This window comes from Bubalus kerabau, chromosome 1, assembly GCF_029407905.1.
Source record: "Bubalus kerabau isolate K-KA32 ecotype Philippines breed swamp buffalo chromosome 1, PCC_UOA_SB_1v2, whole genome shotgun sequence".
NCBI classification, from domain to species: Eukaryota; Metazoa; Chordata; class Mammalia; order Artiodactyla; family Bovidae; genus Bubalus; species Bubalus kerabau.
This window is the reverse complement of record NC_073624.1, coordinates 199673558-199699324: the sequence shown is the minus strand read 5'-3', so window position 1 is coordinate 199699324 and position 25767 is coordinate 199673558. Positions and strand designations below refer to the sequence as shown.

Here is a 25767-nt window from a genome sequence, read left to right as displayed (position 1 = left end):
ATTGGATAGAGAAAGTAAGACAATCAAAGCTGCCAAGAGTTTGGGGAAATGTCACCAAATCTGACCTCCTACCAATCACTAGGGCCAAGGGAGTCAATGCTAGGTTTGACTTAAGCCTAGGTCATATACTCCAGTCCTGAGTTGGAGGAGACTTCTAGCTGAGAGTGGGAAAGAATAATTATGCGGAAGGAAATTCAGGTTTGCTACCATGAGAAGAGTGAATGGATGCTTTATAGCAGAGACCTCTGGTTTCCTACAGTAGTGTTCATTTCTTCCAGAGTAAGAGAACCCCTAGTTTTTAGGGGTGGGGGAAGCACATAATGATAGTATTTACTAGTCTCCTGCAGCTAGGAATAGCTATGCAACTAATAAGCTGATCAAAGAGATATGGACAGAAGTGGTGTGTGTGCCATTTCTGGACCATGTTCTTAAAGGGAATGGGATGTCATTCCATTTCCCTTTATTCCTTTTCTGTCTCCTCGAATATGGTTGTGGTGGTGAGCCAACTTGAACCATAAGGAAGACATTCTATTCCTAGGGAGGGCAAACAACAGGAGGAGTCTGTAATCCCTGGATGATGTCATGGATCCTTTGTCATCCTACATGAGGAATAATTAAACTACAGTTTTTAAAAAGCCTCTTTTAATGTGGTTCTCTGTTACAAGTGACTGGACCTACCTTTCAACTAATTCAGATGTCCAGTAAAAAGAGATACGCTGGGAATATAAATGACCATAGCATAAGACAGAAAGTAGTAAGCAATAAACAGAGGCACAGATACACAGGATACAGAGAAAAATCACTTCAAGCCAGACTGTGAACTTTCAAAAGAGATTAAAGTTTCTGATCAGTGACAGACCACAGACTGTCTATAAGTGGTGGAATGCAGGCGGGGAAATGTGCCTCAACAGCTGATTCCAGACAGGCCGGCGGCAGTGGTGATGGTGATGTGGCCTGATAGTGACAACTGGCCCATGCATCCAGCTCACCCAAGCAACATTTGGACCTTGATATACTTATTTAAATTAGTTGTGGTTTGGGTTGATGCTTCTTGACAATGATCATAAAAATTAAGAAATAGGGGTGGAAGAAATCCTAGCGACTAGGAAAACATTCTGCTCAATGCACTTCAAAAGACAATAATAATTACAGTGATGCTAAGTTAAGTCTTGTACATAGCCAGTAAAACCCAGGACTTCTAACTCCCCCGCCATTGAGGGCTGAAGGCTTCTATATACTTAATTTGTAAAGAATCCCTGTGAAGGTTTCTTCTCCAGCAAAACACTAACCTCAGGTTGCTATCTGCAAAGCCCATCGGTTACTCTAGTGGACAGTGGTGGTAGTGGTTTAGTCGCTAAGTTGTGTCCAACTCTTGCAACCACATGGACAGTAGCCCGCCAGGCTCCTTCGTCCATGGAATTTCCCAGGCAAGAATATCGGAATGGGTTGCCGTTTTTCTCCAGGGAATCTTCTCAACCCAGGGATGGAACCTACAACTGCATTGCAAGAGGATTCTTTTACCGCTGAGCCACGAGGGAAGTCCTGGTGAGACAGAACATTACCATCACGTCAGAAAGTTCTAGGATAGCCCACAGATCTAAGAGATGTCTCTCTCTCCTGCCAATTCTCAATCTTGGCCTCAGTCTGTGCATAACCCAAACCCAAAGACTGGTCCCCAAGCTCTTCCACTTCCTAAAGAAGATTTAAAACTGGTAACGACAACAAAAGTCGTTTGGCCTAGTCCCGCTAAGAAGGGGACACGGTAATAGAACGCCAGGATTCTTCCACAACAGTCAGTAGGGCAAGTGGGCGGTAAAAAAGTAGCCGGGACCAGAAGTGGGGGTGGAAGAAGAGGCAAAGGGGCGGGGATGAGCGCCGCGCGCTCGGACTGACGCCTGCACGAGGCCGGGGGCGGGGCCGCGCGCTGCTGGGCGGGGCCGCGCGCGGCGGGCCAGGGAGGAGGGGGAGCCCGGCGGCCGGCGCGCTAGCCTAGCCGTGCGTGCTCACGTGACAGGTCCGCGAGGTCCCGCTCGCGCAGTCGTCTGGGCGAGCGAAGATGGCGGCCGAGAGGGAGCCTCCTCCGCTAGGGGACGGGAAACCCACCGACTTTGAAGAGCTGGAGGACGGAGAGGACCTGTTCACCAGCACTGTCTCCACCCTGGAGGTGAGACCGCGTCGCCGTGGGTGCTTCGCTCCGTTGCTGCCGCGCGTCTCACCTTTTGGTGCTTGCCCTGCCTCGACCCTCCGCGTCACCCCCCAACCCCCAGGCTTGCAAGGACCTGGTTGGGGCGACACCTGTGACGCGGGCCCCACCTCGCGTACCTGTCATTGGGCTGGAGTTGGCCTGGGCGGCCAGGCCTGCTTAGGAGAGCGAACTGCGGGGCCGGGGGCCGACCTGATCCCCTGAGGGCCAGGACCGGACAGAGCATCGAGTGTCCTTTCCCCGCTCAGCTGGCCCTCCGCGGTGTCACTTGCGCCTCTCCTTCCAGAGCTCTGAAGGTCTTGCCTTGGGTCTCAGCACACCTCCTGGCGCTGCCGGGCAACCCCCGCAGCCTCTTTCAAGAGGTGATTGCTTTTCCCTTCCCAAGGGAGGGTGTGCCTCTGAACAGGGAGAGCAGTGCAGAGAGCGCGCTGAGTGGCCGGGGCGCTGGAGGGACCGTGTGGATGCACTTTTCCCGGTCCTGGACCTTCAAGGACTGCTAGTTCCCCTTGAGGGAGGTACTTCTGTTTTAGACTGTTAAATAGGGAAATGAATTTGGCCGGTTTTGCTTGTCTTTAGTTTCTAAGCCTTTTAAGGATCATAGTGTTGATAAAATACAAAGTTGAAGGCAGGGAGTAGTCCAGGAAACTGCTAGGCAGTGGGGGAAGTTTTTTTAAGTTACCAGGGGAGAAATAACAGATCCTCACTCCTTTTTCCTCTTTTCTCGCATGATCAGCGATCTCTGAAGCTACGTGTTCCTGTTTTTGTCAAAGGAAACGCCCTCTATGAACTTAACTGTATTGGGCCTCCTGAATCTAGTTCATGTTTCAGTTGCTTTGCCTTTGATGAGAGCACATACACCTGATAGCTGAACTTTAAGTGTGTGTATGTGTATTAAAATACAAGCAAATTTCCCAAAGAGTTGTTTACCTTAGACTGTGAAAGTGAAGTCGCTCAGTCGTGTCCGACTCGGCGACCCCATGGACCGTAGCCTACCAGGCTCCTCTGTCCATGGGATTTTCCAGGCAGTAGTACTGGAGTGGATTGCCATTTCCTTCTCCAGGGGATCTTCCCGACCCAGGGATCGAACCCGGGTCTCCCACATTGTAGACAGACGCTTAACCGTCTGACCTTAGACTGTACTTCCTTATAAAGTGCTTTTTTAATAAGCTTCCCTAGCTTGATCCACTCTGCACCAAATTAATTGAAAATTATTGTAGCATATCCTTTATTTAGCTTTCAGTTACGTGGAACTGGTAACTTCCCTGACCGTTTTCAGTACTGACCATATTCTGCTAATTGTATATGCGTGTTCCTGGCCAAACCTCACCTCTCCTCAAGATTATAGGCTTTTTGGGGCTAGGGGTAGTACCTTTATCATCTTTGTGTTCCTCACAAAATCTCGAACATTTGCATTTTGAAAATATTTGTTGAATGAATTGTCAAAACCAGCATCTCCTAAGATTTAATAAAAACTGTCGTGCACGGCAAACTACCTTTTGGGGGTAGTATCCTTGTAGTCCTTTATACTTTACAGCTACTTAACATGTTTTGAAAGGTAATGTCTATGCAGGATTGTAAGACCTGGATTCCCTGTGGGGCTACAAAGATTTTCCACCACCAAGGATCAGAATAAACTTAACATAGTGTAAACTAGAATATTGTGAACACTAAGCATTGTGTTTAATTGAGATCTTTTTAAAGTTGAGTAAAAGGAACTACAGTTTCTATTTCCCATTTGGATGGGACTGTTTAATAAGGTTGTGTGTGTGTGTGTGTGTGTGTGTTTTCCCCCCAGTTAAAGTCTGTAGAGTTCTGAGTATGAATAAATGTATTGTGGTTAGTGCATTATGAAAGCTTTTTAAAAAGTTGGTTTTGATTAGTCATCTAAACCCTTTATTTCATGAAACTCCAGATATTTTCAAGTAGTATAACTGTGAAGCTTATAAATTCAGAATTATTATTTTTTGCTTTTCAAGCTATTTTTGGGAAGGGTACATAGCAGTACTTATTAGTATACCAAAGCTGCTCTAAAGGAATATTTTTTCAGTATGTCACTTTTCTTTTGAATAGAATAGTGCTTCTCAAACTTCAGTGTGAAGGAGAAACTATAGGATTCTTGTTTAAAATGCAGATACCTTTGCCTCACTAGAATCTGCATGTTTCCTGAGTGTTCTCTATCATTGCTTTTCAAACTTCATATGTCAGTTACCTGGAGATCTTGTTAAAGTGCAAATTTTGATTCTGTAGGGCTGAGATAAGCCAGTGTTCTGCATTTTTAACAAACTCTCATTGTGACATTGTTCCTAGTCCATAGACAGGGATGAGTTGCAAAGCTCCAGGTGATTCTGATGCAGGTCATCTGCTTTGAATAGTTATTACCTAAGCTATAAAGTATAATAGACATAAAAATTAACATCTTTCTATTTTAAAAAAAGAGTTTTAAAAATGTTCATGTAGGAACTTTCTCCTTTGAGGGCATTGGGAGTAAAAAAGTCAATTGAAATGCATATAAGTAAAAATTAAATTATACACAGCTTCAATATCATAATTGTTAACCTTGTAATGATTGTACAACTTAGTGTATATGTATGCTGTGAGTATATTTTAATCCAAGTATTAAAATCCTTTCTTTTCAAAATGAAGAACAGTCACATAAAGCCATGTTCAGTCGTTAAAGCATATTTGAAACATCTAGTGTGTTTCTGTTGTGACTGTGAAACAAAGTGGTGATGGGCTGGCATAGGGGACATGGAAAGAAATGAGAAGGGAAAAAAATCTGGCAAAAGCTTGTTTGTTTGTTTGGTTGGTAACTGAGAGGCTTTAGATGGTTTTGCAATGCTGCCTTAAAAAAAAAAGAAAAGATGATATAGCTCTAAGGTTAATAGGTGCTTGCCCTAAAGTAGCATGAAGTAGTAAGACAGGAAATTAATGTATTACATGCCTGTTCTTTTCTTTATTTTCGGTTGCCCTGGGTCTTTGTTGCTATGCGAGGGCATTCCCTAGTTGTGAGGAGCGGGGGCTCCTCTCCAGGTAGTAATCTCTAGATGCGGGCTTCAGTATTTGCGGCTCCCAGGCTCTAGAGCACAGGTCTAGTGGTTATGGCACACAGGCCTAGTTGCTCCGCAGCACGTGGAATCTTCCTGGATCAGGGATTGAACCCATGTCTCCTGCATTGGCAGGTGATTCGTATCCACTGAGCCACCAGGGAAGCCCTGTTCCTTTTTTTTTTTTTTTTTTAATTTTTGTTGGAGTAAATTAATAGTTGATTTGCAATGTTGTTCATTTTTTAGTTCATAGACCATGCAGTTCACCCATGTAATACGTACAATTTTGTGGGCTTTGGTATATTCACAGATATTGCAACATTTTTATCACCTCAGAAAGAAACCCTGTACCCTTTAACTATCACCCCCATCCCCATTCCCTAAACCCCTCTGCCCTCAACCTTAGGCAACTACTAATTCACTTTCTATCTATATATTCCCTATTCTGGACCTCATATGAATAAAATCATGTAATATGTGGTCTTTTGTGACTGACTTTTTTCACTTAACCTGATGTTTTCAGAGTCTGTGTATGTATTCCTTTCTATCCCTGAATAACATTCCATTGTGTGGCTATACCTTATTTGGTTTATCCATTTTGTCATTTGTTGGACATTTGCATTGTTTCCACATTTTGCGTATCATTATTATCGCTAGAACATATGATGACTCTGCTTTTAATCAATTGAGGAATTGCTGGAGTAGTTTCTCAAAATGGCCACACCATTTTACATACCCACCAGCCATGTATGAGGGAACCAATTTTTCCACATCCTCACCAATACTTGTTGTAGTTTGACATTTTTATTCTATCCATCATAATGCTTGAGAAATGGTATCTTAGTGTGGTTTTGATTATATTTTCTTTTTTTATGAATTTAAGTTTTTATTTGTGTATTTCACTGTAGTGCTGTGATAACAAAAATGACATCTGTATACTAGAACATACATATATCAACAGTAAGATTGATTATATTTTCTTAAAGACTAAATTAAGTCTTTCTTAAGAGCTAAGACTATATTAGATGTTCTTAAAGATTATATTTTCTTTTCATGTTCTTGTTGGCCATTTGTACATTATGAAGAAATGTCTATTCAGAGCCTTTGCTCACTTTTCAGTTGGGTTGTCTTTTTATTTATAAGAATTTTTTTGTGTATTCTAGATGCAAGTTCCTTGTCAGATACATGATTTGCAAATGTTCTCCCATTCCATGAATTGTCTTTTCATTTCTTAATGGTGTCCTCTGAAGCACAAAGTTTTTTAAAAATTTGATGAAGTTCAGTTCATCTACTTTTTATTTTGTTGCTCATGCTTTCAGCATCATATATAAGAATCTCCTGCCCAATCCAAGATCATGAAGGTTTCCTCTAAGAGTTTTATAGTTTCGGCTTGATTTGTTTTGAGTATTTGTATATGATATGAGATAAACTCTTTTTTTTTTTTTTGCTTGTGGAAATCCAGTTGTCATAGCATCATTTGTTGAAAAACTGTCCATTGAATGATCTTGACACTCTTTCTGAAAATTGGTTGACTACAGATGTTTACAGTTGGTTCTTGTACTAGCCTCTCATCTTAAGGTCAACTGAAGTTAAGCTGAGTACCACAGTTTCCCTAACACTGTCGCATGATAGAGTTTATAGAATATTTCAAATGAAATTTCCAGATGGGAGGTTCACAGGTCTTAGAATTCCTTGCCCACCATGTAACCCCATGCCTGCTCTGTAGATGCTGTACTTGGTTGATTTCAGTAAATACTTGACTATTTACTCTCTGCTGTATTTTTTAGATGATAGTGGGAGTACAAAGATCAACTAGATATCAGCAGATCTTTGAGGAAAGAAAATCTCTGGTGAAGAAGAAAGAGAAGTACAGAAAACTCAGATCCAAAGAGATTGTGACTATGTTCTGAAAACACACCTATTTTCACTGAAAGTCCTGGTGGACTGGGGGAGATTGCTAACTCCTATCAGCGTTCCTGACACATGGTAGATGAACATAAATGTTTCTACTGGCTAGGAACAGCCACTGAGATGGTAATATTTAAGAGAGACTTTAAAGGGTGGAATGAAATTTTCAATGTGGGAAAATAGCAAATGTCACTTATGGTTCAGTCCGTATTGTAAGGAACCATAAATAATTTTGAGTGGCTCTATATAGGATGTTACAGGTTTATGTGGTGAGACTGTGCAGAGCTTTGAAATTTGTTACATAGGTGCATTAGAGCCCTACAAGACCTTCAGGGCAGTAATATGATCGCTTTGGAAGCTTAATGTTCTGGCAGTTTGGGGGATAAATTTGTAGGAGGTATCATTGGTAGGTTGATGAGCTGGAGGTTATTTTAAGTCTAAGGTTAAAGACCTCAAGAGGAATAGCACGATTAATAAAGGAGAGAAGGAAGTTGATACAATAACAAGATTAAAAGATGGCCAATCTTAACGCTTTGAATGTCTCGGGGAAGGAGTTATAAATTTATTTCATTTGGGAATAAGTTACATCAATGAAGAGACTATCAGACAGCTAGAAATCCCAGATGGAGTAGAGATACAGATTCAATACAATTTATTGACTGGTGACACTAAATTGAACTGTGGAAATCTAGTCCTTGTCCTCATGGAGTATATGAGTCAACAGGAGTCAGCATGATAAACACAGCTTTGTGAAAAAACACCTGCAATACCAGGTGATAATGTGTGTAACTGAAATATGTGCGTGGCACACAAACAGTACCAGGTACTGTGAGGATGAGATGATTGGATAGCAGTACTGACTCTGTGCACATGAATTTGAGCAAACTCCAGAAGATAGTGAAGGACTGTCACTGGCGTCCTTCAGTCCATGGGGTCACAAAGAGTAAGACACGGCATAGCAAACAACAGCAGCAGAAATAGTATAGAAACCTGGAGTGACTTAATTGTGTAGAAGTGATCTTTGAAACCTTGAAAAGTAGATGGCATCAACAGAGAGCAAGTAGAGAAAAACTAAAGAGTCTTTTGATAAAGAACTGAAGTTTAGTATTTATTGTTTCAACACAACAGGTAGTAAAAGCGTATATCTTGTTTTCCTAATTCTGTCTTCTAATCTTTAGGTCAGCATCCATCTTTAAAAAGTTTTTTTTTTAATTTCATTATGAATTACCTGTTTCAGAGGAGAGACATTTTGTGACCAGGTATTTAAAGACCACTGCATGGGAAATACTAGAAAGAGATTTATGACAAGGTATAACCAGTTGACCACTTGACCTGGAAACTATTAAATATAAGGACTGAACTACTTCTAGTGCCTATTAAAAAAAAAATGTTACTCTGTAGTTGCTTGAGGCAGAGGTGCTCACTTTTTTTCATTTTTTTCCTGAAATAGAATAATTTTTTTTTTCTTTTTTTTCCTTTGCCATGCTACATGGCTTGTAGGATCTTAATTTTCCAACCAGGGATTGAACCCAGGCCCTTGGCAGTGAAAACATGGAGTCCTAACTACTGGATGACCAGGGAACTCCTAAAATCTGTCTTTAATGTTGATTTTTGAATGTGCACTTTCCTATAAAATTGAACTCTTGTGTTTTTTCCCTGTGATGATAGTTTTTAGTTGTGATAAAATTTACCTCAGTAAAGTTCACTACCACCTCATTGAAGATGCATGACATTTCTATCACCTTCTAAAAATTCTCTCATGTAGTTAATTCCACCCATTCCCAGCCTCTGGCACCCAGTGATCTGTATTTGCCTGTAGTTTTGTCTTTTCCAGAATTTCATATAAATAGAATCATATAAATGGAATTATATTTTGTACAAACAAAACTGTGTGAAACTTTCTGAATAAGCCTTCTTTAACTTAACCTAAAGTATCTGATATTTATGGATGTTGCATGTATCAAGAGTCATTCATTTTTATTGCTGAATTTAGTATTGCATTGTATTACGCATCACAGTTTTTTGTTGAACATTGCTGTTGTTTACAGTTTGGGGACATTAATGAATAGAGTTGACATAAACATATATGTACAGATTTTTGTATGAATACAGTTTTCATCTCCTTTGGGAAAATACTTAAAAGTAGGATGGCTGGTTTTGTGGTAAATACGTGTTTAACTTTCTAAGAAACTGCCGAACTTTCTGCTAGAAAGGTTTGGGGTGGGGGGATAAGGCAAAGGGAGATGAAGTTATTTACTTTTAGTCTTACAGGTTGATGGCTCTTTAATAATATAACTCAAATTATAATAGGTATCTGTAGTAATAATATTGGGTTGGCCAAAAAGTTCGTTTGAAAAAAGTGAGGGAACTTTTTGGCCAGCTCAATGTAACTCAAGACCATGCCCATTAAGACAGAGTTCTCCAAGCCTGAGAACTAATAATATATGGTTTCACTAAAACAAAATCATGATATGCTCTGGAGCAACGAATCCCGTATTTAGCCCATATGCCCCAGACGCTGAAGCGCAGGTGCCCTAGAACCTGCGCCCTGCAATGAGCGAAGCCACCACGTGAGAAGCACAAGCATAGCAACGGGAGAAGAGCCTGCATGGCAGGGAAGACTCAACCCAGCCAAAAAGAAACAAATAAAATTACTCTTTAAAAAACTGATAAACAAAAGCGTGATTCTTCAAGACAAAAGCATGTTATGGTATGTTCCTCCCATCATAAAAGTTGCCTTAATATTGAAAGCTTATTCCTACTTAGAGAGCTTTGTATATATTTATTGAGTGTTTGAATCCTGAAGGATCGCCTGAAGGAACCTTAGGTGCAGCTGGTTTTGCCTGCTTTAGTATCTGTTCAGGTTTTCATTTTATCTCTGAAATCTAATAACATTATAAAACATTCTGAGAAAGAAGAAAAAGAGACAGGTTTCAATAGTGTTTTGAGCCATTAAAAATATATTTATTTATTTTTTTATTTATTTGACTGCAGTGGGTCTCAGTTGAGGTGCTTGGGCTCTTCGATCTTTGTTGTAGCATGCGGGATCTTTAATATGACATGTGAACCGTTAGTTGCAGCATATGGTATCTAGTTCCCAGATTGGGGATCAAACATGGGTCCCCTGAATTGGCAGCTTGAATCTTAGCCACTCTGGTCCACCAGGGAAGTCCCTTCAATGGCTGAGAATTCAGTTGTTCCACATCCTTGTCACTATTTGTTAGTATCAGTTCTGTTTCAGGCAGTGGCATGCTTTGTTGTTCAGTCGCTAAGTCTTGTCCAACTCTTTAAAACCCCATGGACTGCAGCACACCAGGCTTCCCTGTCCTTCACTATTTCACAGAGTTTGCCCAGAGTCATGTCCATTGAGTCATTGATGCCATCCAACCATCTCATCCCCTGTCACCTCTTCTCCTGCCTTCAATCTTTCCCAGCATCAGAGTCTTTTCCAGTGAGTCAGTTCTTCACATAAGGTGGCCAAAGTATTGGAGCTTTAGCTTCGGCATCCGTCCTTCCAATGAATATTCAGTACTGATTTATTTCCTTTAGTATTGACTGGTTTGATGTCCTTGCAGCCCAAGGGACTCTCAAGAGTCTTCTCCAGCACAATTCGAAAGTATCAGTTCTTTGGCACTCAGCCTTCTTTATGGTCCAACTGTCACATCTGTACACGACTACTGGAAAAACCATAGCTTTGACCGTATGGACCTTTGTCGGCAAAGTGATGTCTCTGCTTTTTAATATACTGTCTAGGTTTGTTACAGCTTTTCTTCCAAGGAACATGCAGGCGTCTTTTAATTTAATGGATGTAGCCACCATCTGTAGTGATTTTGGAGCCCAAGAAAATAAATTCTGTCACTGTTTTCCACTTTTTCCCCATCTATTTGCCATCAACTGATGGTACCGATCGCATTATTTTTGTTTTTTGAATGTTGAGTTTTAAGCCAGCTCTTTCAGTCTCCTGTTTCACCTTCATCAAGAGGCTCTTTAGTTCCTCTTCACTTTCTGCTATTAAAGTGGTATCATCTGCATATGAGATTGTTGCTATTTCTCCCAGCAATCTTGATTACAGCTTATGAGTCATCCAGCTCGGCATTTCACATAATGTACTCTGCATGTAAGTTAAATAAGCAGGGTGGTAGTATACAGACTTGATGTACTCCTTTCCCAATTTGGAACCAGTCTGTTTTTCCATGTCCAGTTCTACTGTTGCCTCATGACTTGCATACAGATTTCTCAGGAGGCAGGTCAGGTGGTCTGGTATTCCCATCTTTTTAAGAGTTTTCCACAGTTTGTTGTGATCCACACATCTAACTTATGCTGGCTTGAACAACTGATCTTTAAATTTTCAGGAATTTTGTAAGCTGGTTAGTAAACAGCCATTGTTAAAAGTTACATAGACATAAATTATATTTTAAAAGGCAGTAAATATTTACAACTTGTCACTTGTTTACTTCTTTACTGTGTTTTACTAGTTTTTGAGCTCCTGAATTAATGTGTCTATTGTATCTGTGTGGTGTAAAGTATCTTACTAGCTCCATTTTCAGTAAGGAGTAATCGGCCACGGAGGGAATTGTTTATGCCACAGAAATCAGCGAAAGGTAAAATTCAGGGTCTTCTTTCCCAAAGACCTGATTGCTAAATATATACCAGCATACCACTGCTTTTTAATTATTCTAAGAGATATGTAGTGTTATCTCATTGTGATTTCAGTATATATTCCCTAATGATTAATGACAGTGAGTACTTTTTTGCTTACATATTCACCATCTGAAAGTTGTCTTTAGTGTTCTTTCATATCTTTTTCCCATTTAAAATAGGTTTCCTTATTGAGTTTTGAGAATTTTTTCATGTATTCTGAATATAAATCCTTCATCAGGTATGTTTTGTAGGTATTTTTTTCCCAGTCTGGCTTGTTTTATCCATTTTTGATTGATAATGCCTTATATGTTGCATATGAAATCCTTGGGTACCATTGCCCAAGGTCACAAAAGTTTTTCCTATGTTTTTTCTATAAGTTTTAAAGTTTTAGCTTATTTATATTTAGACTTGATTGATTTTGAGTTAATTTTCGTTTGAGTTGAGGTTCATTTTTTTGCATATAAAATCTCATTTCAATTATTGAAAGATAGTCATGTTACAGTTTGGTTTATGGCTCAGAATATGGTCTTTTGTGGTAAAACAGTATGTGTGTACTTGAAAAGAATATATTTAGTTTGATATTGAGCAGAATGCTCTATAAACCCTAAGTTAGTTGACTGTGTTTTTCAGTACATGAAACAACCTAAGTAGATTTAAGATTTGTATTAAGATAAAGAAGCTGAACTTAAAAAAAAAAAATTCTTCCTTGGGTTTTCTTTGAATGTTTATCGAAAAATCCATAGAACATTTATGTGTGGGTCTATTTCTGGATTGTGTGTAGTTGGTCTTTTGACTGTCTTTCTGCCAGTTGTATGTTGTCTTAATTAACTGAGTCTTGAAATCAAGTAGTGTGAATCCGGTGACTTTGTTCTTTTCAAAATTGTTTTTTGACTATTCTTGTTCTTTTGCCTGCCCATATAACTTTAGAACCTATTTATTGCTTTCTATCAAAAATTCCTGCTGAGATTTTAATTGAGATAACGATGAACCTGTTGATTAGTTTGGGGGAGAATTAGCATCTTCATACTATTGAGAGCCTTTAAGCCATAAGTATACTATTTCTCTCTCTCCCTCTTTTTTTTCTTTTAGGTCTTACTTGTTTTTTTTCATTCGTGTTTCTACTTCTCAGCATACAGATCTAGTGCACATTTCATTAGTTTATACCTATTTTATGGCTTTTTGGTGCTTTTATATCTTTTACATTCACTCATTAATAGCACATTTTCTCTGTTTTCTGCAACTGTTGCTAGACACTAGTTCTAGTAGAGTTTTAGAGTCTGAAATGTTCTATGTAGACAGTCATGTTGTCTGTGATGTGAGTTTTATTTCTTTCTAATCTTTATGTCTTTTTCTTGCCTTAATGCACTAGCTGAATCCACCAGTGTAATATTGAATAGAAGTGGTGATGGTGGGTATCTTTTCCCCCTTCATGCTCATAGGAAAATGCTCATTTTTTCTTTCTTTCTAGAGTATTGTTTTAGATGGCTTTTATTGGGTTAAAGAATTTCCCTTCTATTCCTAGTTTTCTGAATTTTGTATCTATGAATGGATATTGATTTTGGCAAATGCTTTTCCTGCATCTAATATATTCATGTGATTCTCTAGTTTATTGATACAGAGGTATTGATCAATATTCAAATGTTGAGTAAACCTTGAATTCCTTGAATTCTCACACAGTCATAATGTGTTTATCTTTTTTTTATTTATTGCTGCACTCAGTTTTCTAGTGTTTTGCTGCTGTTGTGTCCATGTTTGTAACAGATACTTGGATGTTGTTTTATTTTACTTGTAATGTCTGATTTTGGGTATCAGAAATGCTTACCTCATTAATGAACTGGAGAGTGTTTTCTCCTCTTCTGTATTCTTGAGGAGTTTGTGTGAAATTAGTCTTAATGTTTGCCTTAATTGTTGGCAGAACTTGCTAGTGAAATCATTTGAACATGTAGTTTGTTTTGTTAGAAGATTTTTAACTACAAATTCAGTGTCTCTGATAGTTACGAAAGTATTTCTTCTTGGTGAACTTTGGTGGTATATGACTTTAAAGGAATTTGTCCTTTCCGTGTAAGTTGTGAAATTTATGGGCAGAAGTTTTTCATAATACTCCATACTTACTACTGTATCCATGGAGTCTATGGGTGATGCCCCTTCCTTTCTATTCCTTATATTGGTAATTTATGTCATCTCTTTGTTTGCTTTTTATTGTTTTGTTTTAATCTTGCAAAAGCTTTGTCATTTTATTGGGATTTTTTTCTTTTTCAAAGAGTAAGTTTTTGGTTTCTTGATTTCTGTTTTTTATTTTCTTTTTAATTTTATTAATTTCTTCTGCTTGCTGTTTGGTTTGCTTTTCTGTTTTGTCAAATAAAAGCTTTGATTATTGATAAAAGGCTTTTTTTGAGAACCAGTATTTAGTTATGTATTTCTCTGAAGCATTGCTTTAGCTGTCTCTCACAAGCTTTAATATTGTTTTTGTCTTCATTCAGTTTGAACTGTTTTCTAGTTTCCCTTGTGACATCCTTTTTAACTTACAGGTTATTTAGAAGTGTTAATTTCCAAAATTTGAGGATTTTCTAGATAGCTTTCTGTTACTGATAGCTGTTGATTATTGTCAGAGAATGTTTTATGATTTCAGTTCTTTTACATTTGTTAAGGTTTGTCTTATGGCCTAGAATGTGACCTCTTATAGTGAATAGTCTGTGCATACTTGAAAAACATGTATGAAGTGAAGTGAAGTGAAGTCGCTCAGTCGTGCCTGACTCTTTGCGACCCCATGGACAGTAGCCTGCACCAAGCTCCTCTGTCCATGGGATTTTCTAAGCAAGAGTACTGGAGTGGGTTGCTGTTTCCTTCTCCAGGGAATCTTCCTGACCCAGGGATCAAACCCAGGTCTCTCACATTGTCGACAGACGCTTTACCGTCTGAGCCACCAGGGAAGTCCTGATGTTATTGTTGAAATATTCTCTAAAAGTTAAGTTGACTGATAGTATTTTCCAGGTGTTCTCTATCTTCTCTTATTATCTGTATTTATTGTATTAATTACTACAATTTAGTATTATTGCAATTTTTTGGCACATTGATCCTTTTATATGATACTGCTCCTTTATTGGGCTTCCCAGGTGGCTCAGTGGTAAAGAATACACCTGCCAAGCAGGAGACACTGATTCAGTCACTGGGTTGGGAAGATCCCCTGGAGAAGGAAATGGCAACCCACTCTAGTATTCTTGCTCCAGGAAATATCATGGACAGAGGAGCCTGGCGGGCTATAGACCATAGTGTCTCAGAGTCAGACACAATTTAGCGACTAAACAACAGCAACAAACCGCTCTTTACTGCTGATGATATTCTTAAGTTTATCTACTGTTAATGTAACACTCCAGCTCTTCTTTGGTAGCATAGCATGTTTTTTCCATTCTTTCAGTTTTAACTTATATCTTTAAAGTAGGGCTTTGTAGGCAGTGTATTGTTGTGAATTGTTACTTTTATACACAATCTGGCCACCTCTATATTATAATTAGTGTATTTACATTTTTTGTATTATGTATCTTCAGGCCAAAGAACTTAGCACTTTTTTATTAAAAAAGCTGATCTAGCGATGGCCGATTCCTCTAGTTTTCTTTAATCTGAGAATAACTTTATTGCACTGTCATTCCTGAAGGGTGTTTTTGCTGGATATAGAATTCTGCATTGGCATTTCTTTCAGCACTTTAAAGATTTTGTGCTACTGTTTCTGGTCTCTGATTTCTGATGAGAAATATTCAGTTCTTCTGTTTCTTTAAGTGTAATTTTTGTTTGTTTTTCCTTAGCTGCTTCAAGTTTTTAGTTTTAATGTTTAGGTTTCAGCCATTTTTAATGATGAGACTGCATCTAGTTTTCTCTGAAGTAGTCCTGTTTGGAGTTCTCACGTTGCTGGATCTGTAAAGTAATGTCTTGCACCAGATTTGGAGAATTAGCCATAACTTCTTGAAAAAATTTTTTGTGCTGCTCTTTTTGGGGGCTTCAGTAATGTGATTGTTGAACATTTTATATTGTTTCCCAGATCCTTAGGATTTTGTTCATTTTCTTCATTTCTTTTTCCCTCTCTATTACTCAGATTGAATATTTCCTAAGACTTATCTTCAAGATCACTGACTTTTTCTTTTAAGAACTGTAAAGGGTAAATTTTACTTCCCTGGTAAGCTGACAGATTAATTTCTTTTATGGTTGCTAGAAGTTGACATAATAAAGGATTTTATACTCAGCGCATAGCAAATAGCAGAAGTGTCTTTGTGACTCTTTCCCTTGCCCCTCTCTTGCCAGCATGGTAAGACAGAGGGGCCCAGACCAGCGTTGCACCAGCCTTTGGTTTGTGTCATAGCTGAGAAACTTGAGTTTACAGAACCTAAATCATTTATAATGGACAATGTCTCCCTGTTCTTTGCTCTAGAAAATACAGTATCTTTATTGTTGTTGTTTAATTGCCAAACCATGTCTGACTCTTCTACGACCCCAACGGACTGTAGCCTGCCAGGCTCCTTTGTCCATGGGTTTCCAAAGCAAGAATACTGCAGTGGGTTGCCATTTCCTTCTCCGAGGGATCTTCCCAACCAAGGGATCAAATCTGCATCTCCCGCATTGCAGATGGATTCTTTCCCATCGAGCCACCAGGGAAGTCTAGTCTTTATTATACTGGATATTAAACAGACCTAATCTTTTGAGGGGAAAGAGGTTAAATATGTTTCCTCAATACCTGTGTTGAATAACCTGTCTTGGATAATTCTGATCACCCAGAAGCTGTTACACTACTCTTCTACCATCACTTCCTCATTCAGTGGCCACTCTCTCCATACTCCTTTCTGTCCAGCTGAGAACAGCTCTTCCTGCACCCACTTGGAAACTGAAAGAGACATGGAGAGGCGGAGGCAGAGGCAAGTGAGTCCTGAGAGCATTTACCAAGTGACTGCTCAGTGAGCAGAGCATCAGGGCACTGTGTTGCTGATGGATGGGCACTGATACAAAGTGCACACCTCATAGCCTGCCCACAGAGGGGTGCCTGCTGCCACCCAGCCATTACTGGAGTTGTTCACGGTCCACAGCATTCCCATCTTGTTCTCCACTCCCAGGCACTAACCAATGGTAGGAAAGAGTCCTTTCTGTTACATAAACATTCTAGTTTTTCTTTCTCTGTGACTTTGATGTCGAAGAACTATGAATATCCAAGATATTAGCATAGTGTGAACGTTTATTTATGATAAGAATACATCCTAGGTTATTAATAGTCTGCGTGTGTTATAATTGTATCCTGTATTACAGTTTTTACTTTGAATTGTCGTATCTACTTTAACGAATTGAAGATGGAAAAAGTAGTTTTTGTTATTCAGATATTTAGCATTCCTGTTATGTTTCCTTCTTTCATTGTTTCCTTTTGTATAAATTTTTCTTAAGCTTAAAGAATTTCTTTTAGCATTTTTTTTTTAGACCAGGTCTATTGATGATGAATTAGCTTATTTGTACTTCATCTGAAAACTATTTTACCATTATTCCTGAAGGATATTTTTGCTGTTTATAGATTTTTGGGTAGTTTTTTTTCCATCACTCAGAAACTATTCTTAGACTGTTTTAGTCTTATGATTTCTGATGGGAAATCTACAGTCGTTAAAATTGATAGTCCCTGTGAAAATGGTGGGTTTTTTCTCTCATTACTTTCTTTTTTTTTCCCCAATAGTTTTATTTTTAGCAATGTGATACTATGTTGTAGTCATAGTTTTTTCTGGTTTTATCCTCCTTGAAGTTTGCTCCTATACATTTATATCCTTCAGCTTCAAGAATTTTCAACAGTTTTTTTCTGTATATATTTCTGCAGAAATTTTTCATCTCTCCAGTGACTTCAGTGACATAAATGTTAGACCTTCTAATATCCCACAGATCTCTGAGGTCTTGTTCATTTTATTCAACTTTTTTCATGATTATTCATATTGGATACTTCATATGGATTTATTTTCAAGTTTACTGACACTTTTCTGTGTCATCTTCATTCTTTTATTGAACCCAGTCTGTAACTTTTTTAGATACTTTGACTTTAGTTCTGGAGTTTTCCTTTTTTCTTTCTTTTCTCTCTCTGTTTTGTTTGTTTTAGTAGGTTCTATTTATTTGCTGCAAACATTCATTTTTTTATTCACTTAAGATATATTTACCGTTATCTCATGGAGCATAGCTCAAAAACCTTGGAAAAGTTTTCTTGGCTAATGTTGCAGTATCTGTTTGGGGGTTAGGATCTGTTGATTGTCTTTTTCTCTTGAGATTTGATCACAGGTTCATTACACCAGCACTGAATAATAGCCTTGAGTTGAGATTGACTATTTTTAAGATTGCATGTAACTTTTACAAATTTTGGTGTTTTTCAGAGTTATTATCAAGCAAAGTTAAGAAATGCAAAAAGAAATCAAGTTAGATGACTCTAGATTTAGAAATTGTAAAATAGTGACATGGGTAGTCAAAAAAAGGGGGGGGGAGCACCATTATAGCAATTCTGATGTACTTATAAGTTTGAACAAATTTTGGGAGATAGTGAAAGACAGGGTAGCCTGGTGTGCTGTAGTTCGTGGGGTTGCAAAGAGTTGGACACGACTTAGTGACTGAACAACAACAGCAAGGAAATTTATGTAACCATAGACAAGTTAGTGTGCAGGCAAAACTAAAATCCAGAACTTTTGATCCCCAGGAAATTTTGACATTTTAAAAATAAAAATCTCTTATTAATAATCAAGTTGAGTACCCAGGTCTATTATATAGGCCCTTAATGCCTGTTTCTTACTCAAATCAAGTATAATCTCCCTCAGTATCCATACGGCATTGGTTTTAGGACACACTACAGACACCAGAATCCCTTTTGGGAAGTCTCTTATTTAAAATGGCATAGTGTTCCATATAACCTATACACATCCTCCCATGTACTTTAAAATCATCTCAGATTTTCTTATAATACTTACATCAGTGTAAATGCTTATAAATAGTAAATACAATGTAAATGCAACAGCAACCCACTCCAGTACTCTTGTCTAGGAAATCCCATGGATGGAGGAGCCTGGTAGGCTACAGTCCATGGGGTTGTGAAGAGTCATGAACATGACTGGGTGACTTCACTTTCACTTTTCACTTTCATGCACTGGAGAAGGAAATGGCAACCCACTCCAGTGTTCTTGCCTTGAGAAACCCAGGACGGGAGCCTGGTGGGCTGCTGTCTGTGGGGTCGCACAGAGTCGGACATGACTGATGTGACTTAGTGGCAGCAGCTGTGCAATTGGTTGCTGAAGTAAAAGTGAAAGTTGCTCAGTAGTGTCCTACTTTTTGTGACCCCATGGACTATACAGTCCGTGGAATTCTCAAGGCCAGAATACTGGAGTGGGTAACCCTTCTCTTCTCCAGGGGATTTTCCCAACCCAGAGATCGAATTCAGGTCTCCCCCATTGCAGGCAGATTCTTTACCAGCTGAGCCACCAGGGAAGCCCAAGAATACTGGAGTAGGTAGCCTATCCCTTCTCCAGCAGATATTCCCGACCCATGGAACAAACCAGGGTCTCCTGCATTGCAGGCAGATTCTTTACCAACTGAGCTATCAGGGAAGCCCTGAAGGTCGCTCAGTCATGTCTGACTCTTTGAGACCCCATGGACTATATAGTCCATGGAATTCTCCAGGGCAGAATACTGGAGTGGGTAGCCTTTCTCTTCTCCCGGGGATCTTCCCAACCCAGGGATCAAACCCAGGTCTCCCACATTGCAGGCAGGTAAAGACCAGCTGAGCCACAAGCTGGTGTGTGGCAAAATCCACTTTATTGAATCTCTCTGGAATTTTAAAAAATATTTTCAGTCTGCAGTTGATTGAATCTGTTGGACCCCCACAAAGAGAGGACCAGCTGCAAAAAACAATACTTATTTGTGTATTGATTGGTTGGTTTTTAAAGAGTATGTATTAATTCTTTTTTTTATAATTTTTTTTATGACTGCGCTGGGCATTCATTGCTGCAGGGCTTTTCTCTAATTGTTGCAAGCAGGGACTACTCTTTGGTTGTGATACACAGGCTTCTCATCGTGGTGGCTCTCTTGTTGGGGAGCATGGGCTCTAGGGCACGCAGGCTTCATTGGTTGTGGCACGTGGGCTCAGTAACTGTGGCTCCCAGGCTCTAGAGCATAGGCTCAATAGTTCAGGTGCACAGGTTTAGTTGCTGGTGGCATGTGGAATCTTCCTGGATCGGGGACTGAACCCATGTCTCCTGCATTGGCAGATAGATTCTTTACCACTGAGCCTCCAGGGAAGCCCAGCAGCATTTATTTTTAATGAGTAGTGTCAGGAAACTGGGTCGTACTCATAGGTAACTATTTCTTTTATATAGTGGCATATTCAAAGCATTTTTCTGTGAAACCAAATGCCACTCTGCTGCTATGTCTTTTGAAAAATAGACTTTACCTTTTAGAGCAGTTTTAAGTTCATAGCAAAATTGAGTGGAAAGTGTAGAGGTTTCCCATATAATGTGCCTACACATGCATTTTTCTGCATTATCAATATCCTCCACCATAGTGGTACCTTTGCTACAATTGGTAAAACTACACTGACAAATCACAATCACCCAAGATCCGTAGTTTACATTAGGGTTCACCCTTGGTGTTGTATGTTCTCTGGGTTTGGGCAAATGTATAATGACATGTGTCCACTGTTACAATATATTACAGAGTAGTTTCACTGTCCTGAAATTCCTCTCTGCTCTGCTTGTTCATCCCACCCTTCCCCCAATCCACTAGTCTTTACTGTCTCCATAGTTCTGCCTTTTCAACAGCGCAGTATAGTTGTAAATATATAATATGTAGGTCTTTCAGGCTGGCTTCTTTCACATTTAAGTTTCCTCTATGTCTTTTCATGGTTAGCTGCTTCATTTCCTTTTGGTCTGAATAATACAATGCAAACTGTATTGTCTGGATGTACTGTAGTTTGCTTAGCCAGGCACCTACTGAAGAACATCTTCATTGCTTCCAAATTTTAGCAATTATAATTAAAGCTACTGTTAGCATTATGTGGATGTTTTTGTGTGGGTATGTTTTCAGCTCCCCTGGATGACTACTAAAGATCACAGTTGCTGGAACACATAAGAGTATGCTTATCTTATAAATGTACTGCCAAAATGGTCTTCCATAGTGGTTGTACCACTTTGCATTCCCACCAGCAGTGAATGAGAGTTCCTCTTGCTTCACATCCTCATCAGCATTTGGTGGTATCAGTGTTCGAAATTTTGATCACTTTAATAGGTGTCTGGAGTGACTCCACTGTGAGGTGTAGTGTGTCTCACTGTTGTTTCAGTTTGCATTTCTCTGATAACATATGATGTGGGACATCTTTTCATATGGTTATCTGCCATATGTTTATCTTTGGTGAAGTATCTGTTACGGTCTTTGGCCTTTTATTAAATTGGGTTGTTCATTTTCTAATTGTTGAGTTTTAAGAGTTGTTTGTATACTTTGCATAATAAAGCTTTATCAGCTGTGTCTTGAAAATATTTTCTCTCAGTCTGCAGCTTGTTTTTCCATTTTCTTGACATTGTCCTTTGCAGAGTAGTTTTTATTTTCATTTTAGTGAAGTCTGCCTTATCAAATGTTTTTTTCATGGACTGTGCCTCTGTTGTATCTAAAAACTTACTATGAAACATGAGGTCATCTAGATTTCCTCTTGAGTTATCTTCTAGACACTTTATACTTTAGTGCTCTATCTTTAGGTCAATGATCCATTTTGAGTTGATTTTTGTGAAGGCTGTAAGTTCTATTTCTAGATGCTTTTCTTACATGTAGATTTTCAGTTGTTGCAGCAGTTTGTTGAAAAGACTAATTTTTCCACATTATGTTGCCTTTGCTCATTTGTTGAGAATCATTTGGCTGTTCTGTTGTTTTTCAGTCACTAAGTCATGCCTGACTCTGCAGTCCCATGGACTGCAACATGCCATGCTTCTGTGTTCTTCACTATCTTCCAGAGTTTGTTCAAACTGCCGTCCATTGAGTTGGCGATGCCATCCAACCATCTCATGCTCTCTTGCCCCCTTCTCCGCCTACCCTCAGTCTTTCCCAGCATCAGGGTCTTTTCTAATGAGTCGAATCACCATTAGTCCTTTCAGCATATGATCAGGGTTGATTTCCTTTAGAATTGATTGATTTGATCTCCTTGCAATCCAAAGGACTCTCAAGAGTCTTCTTCAGCATCATAACTCAGAAATATCAATTGTTTGACACGCAGCATTATTTATTGTCCAGCTCTCACATCTGTACATTACTACTGGAAAAACCATCGCGTTGACTATGAGGACCTTTGTCAGCAAAGTGATGTCTCTGCTTTTTAATATGCTGTCTATATGTGTCATAGCTTTCCTTCCACAGAGCAAGTGTCTTTTAACTTCTTGGCTGCAGTCACCATCTGCCGTGATTTTGGAGCCTGAGAAAGTGAACTCTGTCACTGTTTCCACTTTTTCCCTTTCTATTTGCCATGAAGTGATGGGACCAAACACCATGATCTTAGTTTTTTACATGTTGAGTTTTAAGCCAGCCGTTTCACTCTTCTCTTTAACCCTCTTCCAGAGGCTCTTTAGCTTCTTTTCGCTCTCTGCCAAAAGTGATGGTTGTTGATATTTCTCCTATCAATCTTGATTCCAGCTTGTGATTTCACCCAGCCCAGCATTTCACATAATGTACTCTGCATATAAGTTAAATTAGCGGGGTGACAATATACAGTCTTGATGCAGTCCTTTTCCAATTTTGAACTAATCGGTGGCTCAGACAGTAAAGCGTCTGAGACCTGGTTTGCTCCCTTGGTCGGGAAGATCTCCTGGAGAAGGAAATGGCAACCCATTCTAGTACTCTTGCCTGGAAAATTCCTTGGACGGAGAAGCCTGGTAGGCTACAGCCCATGGGATTGCAGAGAGTCGGACATGACTGAGCGGCTTCAGTGTCAGTGTCAATGTTGTCCCATGTCTAGTTCTAACTGTTGCTCCTTGACTCGAATACAGGCTTCTCAGGTGACAGTTAGGGTGGTCTGGTATTCCTGTTTCTTGAAGAATTTTCCACAGTTTGTTGTGATCCACACAGTCAAACGCTTTGGCATAGTCAATGAAGTGGAAGTAGATGTTCTTCTGGAATTCCCATGCTTTCTCTATGATACAGCGAATGTTGGTAATTTGATATCTGGTTCCTCTGCCTTTCTAAATCCAGCTTGTACATCTGGAATTTCTTGGTTCACATAATGCTGAAGCCTAGCTTGAAGGATTATGAGCATTACCTTGCTAGCAAGTGAAAAATGAGCCCAATTGGGTGATAATTTGAACATTCTTTGACATTGATCTTCTTTGAGATTGAAATGAAAACTGACTTTTTCCAGTCCTGTGGCCACTGCTTTCTTTTCCAAATTTACTGGCATATGGAGTGTAGCACTTTAATGGCATTATCCTTCAGGATTTTAAGTAGCTCAGTTGGAATTCCATCACCTCCACTAACTTTGGTAGTAATGCTTGCATTCAATATCACAGTAATCCAAATCTGTGCCCCAACCAGTATGCTGAAGAAGCTAAAATTGAACAGTTCTATGAAGACCTATAAGACCTTCTAGAACTAACACCCAAAAAAGATGTCCTTTTCATTATAGGGGACTGGAATGCAAAAGTAGGAAGCCAAGAGGTACCTGGAGTCACAGGCAGATTTGGCCTTGGAGTACAGAATGAAGCAGGGCAAAGACTAATATAATTTTGCCAAGAGAACACACTGGTCATAGCAAACACCCTCTTCCAACAACACAAGAGAAGATTCCACACAGGGACATCACAGATGGTCGATACTGGAATCAGATTGATTACATTCTTTGCAGCCAAAGATGGTAAAGCTCTAAACAGTCAGCAAAAACAAGACTGGGAGCTGACTGTGGCTCATATCATGAACTCCTTATTGCCAAATTCAGACTTAAATTGAAGAAAGTAGGGAAAACCACTAGACCATTCAGGTATGACTTAAATCAAATCCCTTACAATTATACAGTGGAGGTGACAAACAGATTCTGGGGCTTAGATCTGATCGATAGAGTGCCTGAAGAACTATGGACAGAGGTTTGTGACATTGTACAGAAGGCAGTGATCAAGACCATCGCCAAGAAAAAGAAATGCAAAATGGCAAAATTGTTGTCTGAGGAGGCCTTCAGACAACAGCTTTTCTTCTTGAGAAAAGAAGAGAAGCTAAAGACAAAGGAGGAAAGGAAAGATATTCCCATTTGAATGCAGAGTTCCAAAGAATATCAAGGAGAGATAAGAAAGCCTTCTTTGGAGATCAGTGCAAAGAAATAGAGGAAAACAACAGAATGGGAAAGACTAGAGATCTCTTCAAGAAAATTAGAGATATGAAGGGAACGTTTCATGCAAAGATGGGCACAACAAAGGACAGAAATGGTATGGACCTAACAGAAGCAGAAGATATTAAGAAGAGGTGGCAAGAATACACAGGAAAACTGTACAAAAAAAGATCTTCAGGACCCAGATAACCATGATGGTGTGATCACTCACCTAAGCCAGACATCCTGGAATGTGAAGTCAAGTGGGCCTTAAGAAGCATCACTATGAACAAAGCTAGTGGAGGTGATGGAATTCCAGTTGAACTATTTCAAATCCTAAAAGATGATGCTGTGAAAGTGCTGCACTCAATATGCCAGCAAATCTGGAAAACTCACCAGTGGCCACAGGACTGGAAAAAGTCAGTTTTCATTCCCACCCCAAAGAAAGGCAGTGCCAAAGAATGCTCAAACTACCACACAATTGTACTCATCTCACACACTAGCAAAGTAATGCTCAAAATTCTCCAAGCCAGGCTTCAACAATACGTGAACTGTGAACTTCAGATGTTCAAGCTGGTTTTAGAAAAGGCAGAGGAACCAGAGATCAACTTGCCAACATCTGTTGGATCATCGAAAAAGCAAGAGAGTTGAAGAAAAACTTCTATTTTTGCTTTATTGACTTCGCCAAAGCCTTTGACTGTGTGGATCACAATAAACTGAAAATTCTTGAAGAGATGGGAATACCAGACCACCTGACCTGCTTTCTGAGAAATCTGTATGCAGGTCAAGAAGCAGCAGTTAGAACTGGACATGGAATAACAGACTGATTCCAAATGAGGAAAGGAGTACGTCAAGGCTATATATTGTTACCCTGCTTATTCAACTTATATGCAGAGTACATCATGAGAAATGCTGGTGGTTGAATCACAAGCTGAAATAAAGATTGCCAGGAGAAATATCAATAGCCTCATATATGGCAGAAAGCAAAGAACCAAAGAGCCTCTTGATGAAAGTGAAAGAGGAGAGTGAAAAAGTTGGCTTAAAACTCAACATTCAGAAAACTAAGATCATGACCTCTGGTCCCATCACTTCATGGCAAATAGATGGGAAAATAATGGAAATAGTGACAGACTTTATTTTGGGGGGCTCCAAAATCACTGCAGATGGTGATTGCAGCCATGAAATTAAAGACGCTTGCTCCTTGGAAGAACAGTTATGACCAACCTAGATAGCATATTAAAAAACAGAGACATTCCTTTGCCAACAAAGGTCTATCTAGTCAGCTCTGTTTTTTCCAGTAGTCATGTATGGATGTGAGAGTTGGACTGTGAAGAAAGCTGAGCACCAAAGAATTGATGCTTTTGAATTGTGGTGTTGGAGAAGACTCTTGAGAGTCCCTTGGACTACAAGGAGATCCAACCAGTTCATGCTAGAGGAAATCAGTCCTGAATGTTCATAGGAAGGACTGATGCTGAAGCTGAAATTCCAGTACTTTGGCCACCTGATGTGAAGAGCTGACTCATTTGAAAAGACCCTGATGGTGGGAAAGATTGATGGCAGGAGGAGAAGGAATGACAGAGGATGAGATGGTTGGATGGCATCACCAACTCAATGGAGATGAGTTTAAGTAAGCTCTGGGAGTTGGTAATAGATAA

At 39.4% G+C, this 25767-nt stretch overlaps 1 protein-coding gene across 1 annotated transcript in view; it reads left to right on the top strand.

The window, feature by feature from the left end:
• Positions 1 to 2006: 2006 nt before the first annotated feature.
• Positions 2007 to 25767, top strand: part of SNX2 (sorting nexin 2) — a 62661-nt gene continuing 38900 nt past the window's right edge. The window contains exon 1 of the mRNA XM_055549740.1: positions 2007 to 2164. Coding sequence (XP_055405715.1) covers positions 2057 to 2164 — 108 coding nt within the window. The 5' untranslated portion in view covers positions 2007 to 2056. The remainder of the gene's footprint in view (positions 2165 to 25767) is intronic.